We start from the raw sequence: 10,938 nt of genomic DNA, 5'->3' as shown, positions 1-10,938 counted from the left end.
TGCTCGTCCCCGGCAGTCCCACTTCTATGTGTGGCCTGCGTGTGTGTAACTCAATGACTTTACTTAGGTTGGCTTACGGGCCATGGATGAGGGGCTATTTTCTGGAGCATGGGAAACTTACTAGTAGCTATACCACTAAAGAAAATGTCTTCCTTCTTCCAGCAACCATTAGCTGCTAGATCCTCAGGAAAGGGTGGGGCCTCCTGAGTCCCTCGCCCCCCAGCCCCATGCATGACAGAATGAGAGTGTGGCAATCTCATGCAGGTAATGACAGCTGCTGAGTTCACAGGTGGCCAGAGCAGGCCTCATGCCTTGGAGTCAGTGCTTCCCCGCACTCCTCCCCTTCCTCCCACTCTTGCATGCTTTCCACCCCTTTTTCCAAGATATTTCCTGAGCCTTATCGAGGGGTTCATGATAATAAATGTTCCAGGTAGGGCTGACTACTCCCCGTCCCCACATCTTATCTTGAATGTTCCTCAGTACACCACGTAGAATTGTTTTGCATAGTCCACATAGACCATTTGGGGGTGTGTGTAGAAATCCAAAGTGAGGGCAGGGTGCAGAAACCTTCACATGATGGATAAACGCCCTAAAGGCTTCATGCCTCTTATCATGCCCAAATGACAAGCCACCTGTTCATTTCTTTAGCATTGGTTTGTTCAGAAAGCTACGTTGAGAGGTCATTTGACTCCTTTTCTTGCTGTCTTAAGGGTCAGAAACATCTTTCTGTAGAGTCACTCACGCTTAGCTCTTGAAAAGAAACCTCACTGGGAAATGAAGCCACTGAATTTCACCTGCTGAATTTCACCCAGAGTCCCAAGCTGTCCCCACTGGCGGGGCAGCACACATCAGAGCTCTACCATGGGGACCAAAGGTCACGGTTTCACGTTCGGGAAAATCAGGTGTGTGTTCTGGAACTGACTAAGATTACAGTAAGCGACGAACAGGAATTTGTGGAAGCTTCTGTAACTCCCTTTCGCAGGTCTTAGCTGAGGTGAGCTACCACTTCCCGCCTACCCTTTTTGGAGATTGCGTTCCCACAGAGATGAAGCGGCACTGTGTGAGCTTGACATGCTACGGGAATAGAGTCCTCTTGGTGAGCTGCCCTGCTTCATGCCCCCCTGCCTTTGGTCCATCCGGTCTGACAGTGGCTCCCATAGTACAGGCTTTCTGCCATCTACCCACCTCACCTGGCTGCCTGCCTGGTGGTGACATGATTTCTCACCTTGAGGTGGATAATTTCTTAGATACACAGATAAACCCAAGGCTTCCCTTTCTTTAACCTCCATCCTATTTAGAGGTTAACTGAAAAACTGTCATATGTAGGGGGCATAGTGTTTGTCTGAAAAAAAAAAAATCCCAAGGAGGAACAAGGAAAATGGTAACTTGTACTAGAAAGTGATGGCAAACACTATGGCAGAGTTGGAGCATGGTAGGTGGCATTCTGACTGGTACCTCAGAAACATGGAACATTACAGGGGTCCTCCCTGAGAAGGGAAGAATATATGCCCTTATACCCCGACTGTACCCCAAAGAGGTGACATTTCTGATGGACGCTGAGAGGCCCAAAGAGTGGGTTTCGAGGGGGAAGTGATGACCAGCAGGGGCCATGAGGGAGCCAACTGGAGCTGGGAATGTTTTCTACCTCAACTACGGGTAGTGCCCATGTAGCGCGTGCCGCAGAAAAAAACCAAGCCCGAGTGCAGGATACATGATGTTTATTATATGTAAGATATATATGTTTGAGGAAAAGAAAGCCATCGAAAACAGGACAAGGTATTTTTTTTTTTAAGGTTAGGTTGTACATTAAATTGATTAATACGATTCCAAATTCAGGAGACAGATCACAAGTACGGTTACATTGTAAAATGCAATCCTCTTTGATTACAAGCTAATAATGACTTAAAATTGATGAGCTACAAACACACTTATCTACTAGTGATTACAAACAATACTGAGGAACTTAACCAGCTAAAGTACTAATTTAAACTAGGCAAAGAAACCTAATGTATTTTTAGATATATGTTGAATTCCAGTATATCTTCTTAAATTCCCATGAAAAATATAATCAATATTATAGTCAGCAAAATGCTCTTAACTACTGACACCTTGATTATTTTACCACTTAACCCGGTTACACAATGACATTTTTTTTTTTCTGTCAGATGTAACTGATGACTAGTTTTGTCTAAGATAAATGAAATAACACACATCACATCATCATATGAAAAACACTGAAGCTACATTAAAATGCACTTTTAACATGGAAAAAAAACTTATGGCTCTACAAGTAACTGTTTGAGTAAAACTACTGGTTGGCTATGATAATAGTAACTAAACTACAACTAAACTCTACAGGTACAAATCCCTGAAAAAAAAAAAAAAAAACCCCACACACACTCACATTCACACACAATCTACTTGTAACATAAAGGCTATATTCTAAAAAAAAAAAAAAAAAAAAAAAAAATTCTTCCAGGTTGTAGAAACACAAACCTTTCCGTAATTTTCTTACTAGCTAACGACACACAGTTACTAAGCTAACACCATTACGATTAATGGTTTACACTTAAACATGACACACACACAACTATTTATAAGATAGCAGCCGTCGTTTTGGATGATTGTTATAACAAGTATAACAATATTCTTATTTCTATCGATTATACAACACAATATATGTACTTCGATTACAGAATACAATATATGCAGTTTGATTACAGGAAAGAATAAATGCATTTCAACTACAGAACACGCGCTGGTTACATTTGGTAAAAAGCATGAATACTCAGAATATATTGGCACAATGCATGCAGTTTAAGAATCCTCCTCCTCAAGCCAATCGTCACATATAACCCAATCTCAATCCTGTCTTCCAGATCTTTCCTCAACTCACACAACTGATATTTAAAACACTTCTCTCCTCTTCCTCAAGCCAGTCATCACAGAGAACCAGTCTCAGTACCGTTTTCCAGATCTTTCCTCAACTTACAACTGATGTTTAAAATGCTTCTCAAAACACCCTCCACAACAAGAAAAGCCCCTTTATAAGCAGCTTATCTGAATGCATGGTGGAAGTGAGGCAGGATGGCAGTGTTGGTACCGGTTGTGAAAACGTGAGGGATGGGGGGCAGCGGCAGCTGGCCCAGGGTCACGGTACCCACTGCTATGGGGGCTTCTTGAGGTTGCTGCCCCAAACAACCTATCACATGGGGCAGCGGTTCCCCAGGTGCCAGGGGAAGAGTGTTGCCCGCAAAGCCATTTTGGGGAGCTGGAGGGGGCAGCTGCCAAAAGCCCAACAGGGAGGAAATTTCCAGAGAGGCAGGAATCGCCAGATTCACAGCTTCTGCCGGCAGCTCTTTGGGCAGGGTGACTTTCCCAGGCCCTCCCTTAGCTAGCTCAAAGCCCGGGTTCAGCTTGTGAGGCGACTGGGGCTCGGGCAGGGGCAGCTCCTCAAACAGACTCATACTGCAGAACACTTTAGCGTCTGCTTTCAGCGGCAGGCCGCCCAGCGGGGCGTACGGGGCAGCCCCAGCCGTGTACTTGTGATTCTGAAGGGGTGGAGGAGGAGAGCTGGGGGCTACCACTGGGTGCAGAGGAGCCAGGACCTCTGGCATGGGTGGCACCTGCTGGACAATTTGATCTGGGGGCCCCAGGGTGAGGCCGTGAACCTCAGCTGGAATGCCCCCCGCAAGCCCATTCTGGGGGGGCCCTGCCATGGGGTAAGGAGCCAAGGCAGCCTTCAGCTGGAAGGCAGGTGGGAGGGTGTGGAAGGTGGCAAGAAGGTCACCTGCCTGATAGCTCTCTTTCATCAGCTCCTGGGAGTGTGTCTTCTTGGTGTGCCTAGTGAGGTGATCTTTGCGCCCAAATCTCTGGGCGCAGAACTGGCACAGGAAATCTTTGCATCCTGTGTGGACCACGAGGTGGCGGCGCACATCCTTGCGGGTGTAGAAGGACCTGTCGCAGTGGTCGCACTGGTGCTTCTTCTCGCGGCTTCCGCTCGGGGGCTTCTCCTCGGCATGGGACTTGAGGTGCTGCAGGAGGACCTCGGTGCTCACCAGCTCCAGGGAGCACACCCCGCAGGTGAGGTCGCCGCTGTTGGCCCTGTGCAGAGCCATGTGCCTCTTGTAGCCCAGCACGGTGTGGTACTTCTTGCCACACTCCTCGCACACGAAGGACATCTTGTTGGGGTCGTGGGTCTGCAGGTGGTTCTTCAGGTGGTCCTTCCGGTTGAAGGTCTTCTCACAGTGAGCACACTGGTGAGACTTTTGCGGCGAGTGTGTGGCCATGTGCCTAGGAGCAGAAGGACAGCAGGTCATAACCGAGGAGCGTCATAAGCCGGAGGAAAGTAACCTGTTCAAACAGCTATCCTCAACCTTAGGGAAAGTGCCCAACTGGACCCGGTTGGGGTTGGTTTGTTTGTTTTGTTTTGTTTTTTTTTTCGAGGTAGGGTCTCCCTCTAGCCCAGGCTGACCTGGAACTCACTCAGTAGCCCCAGGCTGGCCTCAAACTCATGGCAATCCTCTTAACTCAGCCTCCCAAGTGCTGGGACTTAAAAGACATGATCCACACAGTCCTACAAGATGCCCACCTGGGTATAACAGCCATGAAGTGCAGGGATGGCTAGTTTGGAGATTTGATATTTAAACTATTTTTTTTTTTAATTTGGCCGAATCTCTGTCATGAGTCTCATACTTCTGCCATTCTCCCATTCGTTCTTTGCGGAGGATTTTAATCTGATTTGACTTCATCTACCATCCATGGTCACTGGCGGGATAACAACTCAATGGGGTACCTCCTTCTCACTCTTCCCTGTCTTATACTCTTCCTAACTCTGAGAGGGGCACAGGTTGGCACCAGTATTTGAGGAAGCCCCGTTTTCACTGGCTCCTGCCCCTTAGCATTTCAGAGCCCTTTCCCCTGCCTGGCTCCCAGTCTTTTCCTCCACTCCTCACTTTATTCATTTTTGCTCGCTTCTCCCATGCAACAGTCTCACTGCAGAGCATCATCCATCCTCTCACCACTGACGTGGCTTCAACAAGTTTCCCTCCCTTGACTTCTCTCCTCTCAGGGCGCATGACCACCAGTTTTAGCACACTCTATCGTGAGCACAAAGTCCATCATCTTTGGCTAGCAAACATATCCAACCTTGGCCTGAGCCTCTCCTGCCAAGTCATCTTTTCTAGCCCCATTCTCTCTCTCTCTCTCTCTCCCTCTCTCTCTCTCTCTCTCTCCTCTCCTCTCTCTCTCTCTCCCTCTCTCTCCCTCTCTCTCCCTCTCCCTCTCCCTCTCCCTCTCCCTCTCCCTCTCCCTCTCCCTCTCCCCCTCTCTCTATCTCTCTCTCCCTCTCTCTCTCTCTCTCTCTCTCTCTCCTGGGCTTGGTTTCAGTTTGCTACCCTGGAGCCCACATTCTCTTTTTGGTGAAGCAAACATGTTATTTTTCCTCCTTCAATCTTTGCTTATAAAATGGAGGTTATGTTACAACTGCTGGGAAATGAATGGAATGTTTCATCGTCTTTTTTTTTTTTTAAGCCCAGCCTAAGCATCCATCCTGCCACCCCTCTGCCCTCCAATTCCTTAAAAGAGCATAGCCTCAGGCCAAGGAGGCCAGAAAGTGCTGGGCCCGGGGGAGCAGGGCTGTACAAAGCACACGGCTTCCTGTTTGGGTGACTTCCCACCTTGATGGAGCAGATCCTTTCTCCTGAACTACTAAGCAGTATTTAAGACAGCCCTAGTTCAGCTTTTCACAGCTAACCCTAACTTACCCCACTCACGGCTCCAGAACTCCAGTTCTGGGGTTACGGATACCTGCATATGCACAGGAGCTGCACGCCAGGCCCCCGATACTGATGCTATGACAACTAGAGAGTGGCCAATGTACAGCAGAAGGCATTTGAGTTTCAAAATGCCTGGGTATTTTCAACGTATATTACATTACCTACAAAAGTGGTATTCTTAAGGGTCAGGAGCATAATTTATGTCTTCCTTTTACCTCTTTTAAGTGCCTCCCTCCAGGGCACTCCAAGATGGAAGGATAATGCAGTGTTAATACCACTTAGATGGAAAGTCAGGCTGCTAAGGCTGACTCTCCTCTGTGCATTTACATGTGGAGCCGTCGGCCAGCTGCAGCTTTAAGGATCGTTTCGTGAAGAGTTCTGACAGCACTGGCTGTCAGTCACACTATTGTCTGGCTGCTCAGTTGTCTTTTTCTGTGACATTACCGAAACCTTGTGTGGGCAGAAGGCACATCTTGTATATTACTTCTCTTGTGGTCTTGAGTACTTAACAGACACTAGGGAAGTAATTTGGATGACATGTAGTTCATTTTTTTTAAAGGACTTATCTAAGAAAACAGTGGTTTTTCATTCTTTGGTTTGCCATGAATATCTCTGAAAGTCAAAAGTGTCCATGCACAAAGTCCGGCCAAGTGACCTCCACTTGCTCCAGAGCTACAGTCATCACCGAGACAGCTTTAAAAAGAGTCCCTTGGTGCAGGGCACGGTGGTGCACACCTTTAATCACAGCACTCAGGAGGCAGAAGTAAGAGGATCACCATGAGTTCGAGGCCACCCTGAGACTACATAGTGAATTCCAGGTCAGCCTGAGCTAGAGTGAAACCTTACCTTGAAAAAAACAAAAAAAAAAAGAAGAAAAGTCCCTTGGATTGAAGAGATGGCTTAGTGGTTAAGGTACTTGCCTGTAAAGCCAAAAGACCCAGGTTCGATTCCCCAGGACCCATTAAGTAAGCCAGATGCACATGGTGGCACATGCATCTGGAGTTTGTTTGCAGCAGTTGGGGTGGAGGCCCTGTTGTGCCCTCTCTCTCTCTCTCAAATAAATAAAAATAAGTATTTTAAAAAGAGTCCCTAAAATGCTAAAATGCATCCATATCCTGCCCTCCCCTTTCCCTGAAGTGAGAGCCCTGGGGGCTAGAAGGGCCATTTAAAAGTCTGTGTAAGAGTGCACGCCTTTCTGAAGCGCCTCACCTCATCAACTTATATTTGGAAACGAAGGCCTTGCCACAGTCAGTCTGGGAGCACTTGAATGGCCGCTCCCTGGAGTGGGAATAACTGTGGATCGTGAACTTCTCCAGGGTGAGGAATGACTTGCCACATGTCTGGCAGCGGAACGGGGCCATGGGCTTTGCTTCTCACAACTTCCTTTTCGGGTGCACTGATCAAATGCTGTGCCATCTAATAAGGCACAGCTAGAAGGAAGGGGGTGGGCGCTTCCACCGCGGAGCTCGAGAGCGAGGGCGCAGGAGCAGGGCAGCCAAGGATCGGCCCAGGCACGGAATCTGGGGTCAGGCAGGTCACTGGGGCTGGCCGGCCCACTTCCTAGGCTCTCTCAAGCTCGGGGAAGAGTGTGGGACACAGAAGGGATCCAGAGCAGGAACCGGATCTGCATCACCTGTGGAGATAAGAACAACAGATTTCTCGCAATGGGCCATTTGAACAGCATGCTTTCCCTCCCTACCACGTTGGTGCCTATAACCCCCAGTCATGATGGTCCTTTGCATGGCTTGGATGGGCTCTATTCCCCAGCCTCCCTCGTGCTTCCAGAGGCCCTCCTGCACAAAAGCCCACCCATCTGATGAAGCACTTTCCTTGGGGATAAGGACAGCTCTTCCTGTAGATTCGCCATCATCTACTTCATGGTCTCAGCTGGGTATGAGGGTCCTCGAACACAAAGGGAAAACAGCCTCCCTTCCCACGCCTAGCCACCTCGTGTGCTGTTGCAGTGGGTCACTGGCTCATAAGTGACCACTCCTTATTCAAACCACGAGCTTTGGCCTAAGTGTGTACGACACCTGTTTAAACTCCAGGAGGATGAGAAGAAATAATTTGTATGCATCTCAGTTCATTTGCTTGTAAGATCACTGTGTACAATCGCCGGCATAAACAGAACTGGGGGGGAAAGCAAGTCCACTTGCACCAATGGGGTGAGCAGAAATAAATTATTCCCATGGAAACAAGATCGATGATGCCAAGGAAAGTTCACGCCACATTTGCACTGGCATCACCGTCCTCTAGAAAATCATCCTTTCATTCTATCCATCTCTATTTGGTTTTAAATGGGGACAATTCTGCGCTTCTCAGTTACCTGTGGGTTGATCTGCTGCCTCCTCAGAGTCACCTTGTCCCAAACCGACGTCATTACCACCTCCCCCAGTCCAGCCAATATCACCAAATTCCAAGCTCTTCTTTTTCTCCCAATTTATCATCATTTGAGGAGCTATGTGTCTAAGACAGTATCATGAAAAATGTAATAAAAGCCTTGCCTGCTAGAACCCTATACAGTCTGAGTCATTTCCAAGTGGGTGGATAATAACTTTGCAAGGGTAGATGCTTAAAGACATTAAGAGTACAGGTTGAGGATCCCACATCTAAAAATCTGAAAGGTTTTATGTATTAACCTGATGCTACAAGTGGGAAATTTCACAAATAATGATCTTATGAGACAAGCCATAGTTAAAAAAACCCAGCCACCCTGGAAATAATTGCATGAAATGACCATGAAACATGAGTGAATTCTGTGCCTACACTTGGGTTTCATTCACAAGACATTATGCGATATGCAAATCCACAAGCTATCTCATTATGTCACATGCAGTGATCCCAAAATCCATACAACTCTCAAAACTCAAAGCCTTGTAGCCTCAAGCATTTTGGATAAGCTTGACCGGTACCGTCTGCTCCCATTGACACACCTGAGCAGCTTTTGTTCGCTGGTCAGCCTTTTCTGAACTTTGTCAGTCAAGCAGCACCAGTTGCTGAAGCTCTGCTCCCTGCAGCCATTCCATTATTGCTGTCTCCAGAATTGCTATTTGTTGTTAAACATTAATTTTTTTTTCACTTCCCCTTTTCAGTTACCTTCAAATCAGAAAGCTAGATGACCTGGTAGTCTAACTATGATTCAAGAGCTTTTTAAATATGCCAGTTTCCAGTACACGTACAAATGGACAGCATTCATTTGCTAACTGGCAAAAAAAAAAAAAAAAAAAAAAAAAAGAGCAGGAACCTCGTGGTATTTCTCATCACCTGACCCAGATGGGCTGCGTCTGGACAGACGCCATAGTATGAGGAATGACCCGTCACTGCGCTGCTCCCCTCACTTGGAACCTTATGTGCTTAGACCTGTAGGTCCCACACTAACCCAAAGCAGGGAGTCACACAGGAATCCTCAGCCAACACCTTGGCAAGACCCTTTCTGATGACTTGGATTCTAGCAACTTGCATGACCTTATTCTTCTGTCACCAAGTATGACTTTGTTCAGAGACAAGAGGAGGTCTTGGTAGCACAGTCTGGTCCAGAACTCACTGTGTTGAAGCCCAGCCTGCCCTTGAACTTAAAGCAATCCTCCTGCCTCAGCCCCCAGAGTACTGAGATGCCAGGCATAAGCCACCACGCCTGGCTCTAGGAAATCTTAGCAGGGTGTTTGCCCCTGGCTATGCCCAAGGCTCTCTCCTCCCACAGCCTCATTCCCACTCAGTATCTTTGCTCACACCTTGCCTCTCCTCCATGAGGCATCCCCAGCCACGGGCGACTTCTAGAAACTCCACTGTGCATGGCAAGCCTGGGCTGCCAGGCCTCGGGAGCTCTGCCACTTTCATCCTGGCTAGAGTACTGGGCCAACTATAAAATTCATTCATTCACTTCAAATTGCCCTGGGTTCTTTCCAGGTCTGCTTTAGAAGGCTGCCATATGCACAGAGGATAAGGTGGGAGATGCATCTTTGCCTTCCTCCCTTCATAGTTCAAACAGTCCTTGTCACTTTGGAGGAGCTGGTTAGGTGGGAGAAGGTTCTATATTTCTTTTTCCTAACTTAACAGTTGCAGGAATGTATATTGTTTTGTGTTTCTCTAAGTAAATTTATCCCTCACCCCCGCTTCAAAAAAAGAATTATTGCCTTAGGAAATGGTCATCATTATGTCCAGTAGAACTTTGTATGAGGAAAGTGATCTCAGTCCCCCACAGAAAGGAATTAAGAAGTGGGAAGTAAAACACCTGTATTCTTTGTTCCCTAGCAGATGTCAAGCTTGACTGACTTCTCATTGACACGCCAGGAGTGAAAAGGAAAAATCAGAACTATTTACTCTGAAAATTGCCTTTTGGTACTGAATCGGCTAAGACCCGTTGTCCAATCACTTCTTCCCCAGATTCAAGATTCCAATAGCCATGGACGCCATCCATAAGGACAGCTCCCCTGGGCTTACAGAGACTCTGGGTGCAATTAGAGAGGGCTAGACATAGTCGTGCCTTGCTTAAGAATGAGTCAGAATTCCTCCAAGTTCAAGGATTCCAAACAAGTTCCTCAAAAACAAGTCTCTCAGAAGCTCTCTACTTAGTCAACTTACTTCATGACCATCTTTTCCCAAAACTTCATGTGTTGCATTTTAGTTTGCGCTGAACACACCCAACCTAACATAAAATGCTAGGTCCACTTCAGGCACGTGGCTGAATTAACCGCTTCATAGTGAGCCTTCGTGGATTTCTTTGGAAATCCTTTGGGGATGATCTCAAATTTATAAATAGTTACAACATCCCAGTCACTGTAACTGTATATTTCATACATAGAAACCTCACAATATAAACATTTGTAATGTTTTTCATAATTACAAACTTCTATCAAAATAAAATTCTCTCCCAAGAAAACTATAAATTCTCAGTGGCTGAGGATCAAAACTCAGCAACTTTTGCCAGCCATGGTGGCGCACGCCTTTTAATCCCAGCACTGGGGGGGGGGGGGGGGGGCAGAGGTAGGCGGATCACTGTGAGTTCGAGGGCACCCTGAGACTACACAGTGAATTCCAGTTCACCTGGATCAGAGTGAAACCCTAGCTCAATAAAACAAACAAACAAACACAAACCCTCAGCAACTTAAAGGAAAAAAAAAAAGGAGATGTGTACAGTGTTTCTCATTCATCTCGCACTTGT

The 10,938-nt window shown here is 47.0% G+C and overlaps 1 protein-coding gene across 1 annotated transcript in view; it reads right to left on the bottom strand.

Annotated features, from left to right (window-relative positions):
- Positions 1-1,701: 1,701 nt before the first annotated feature.
- The window catches only part of Plagl1 (PLAG1 like zinc finger 1), a 53,355-nt gene continuing 44,118 nt past the window's right edge, over positions 1,702-10,938 (bottom strand). Inside the window, exons 5-6 of the mRNA XM_004651150.2 lie at positions 6,987-7,410; positions 1,702-4,293 (exon numbers count right to left, since the gene is read on the bottom strand). Of these exons, the coding sequence (XP_004651207.2) occupies positions 3,057-4,293; positions 6,987-7,138 (1,389 nt within the window). The 5' untranslated portion in view covers positions 7,139-7,410 and the 3' untranslated portion in view covers positions 1,702-3,056. The remainder of the gene's footprint in view (positions 4,294-6,986; positions 7,411-10,938) is intronic.

This window comes from Jaculus jaculus, chromosome 9 (genome assembly GCF_020740685.1).
Source record: "Jaculus jaculus isolate mJacJac1 chromosome 9, mJacJac1.mat.Y.cur, whole genome shotgun sequence".
Taxonomy (NCBI): Eukaryota; Metazoa; Chordata; class Mammalia; order Rodentia; family Dipodidae; genus Jaculus; species Jaculus jaculus.
Note: the sequence above shows the minus strand (reverse complement) of the source record. Positions and strands in the feature narration are given on the sequence as shown.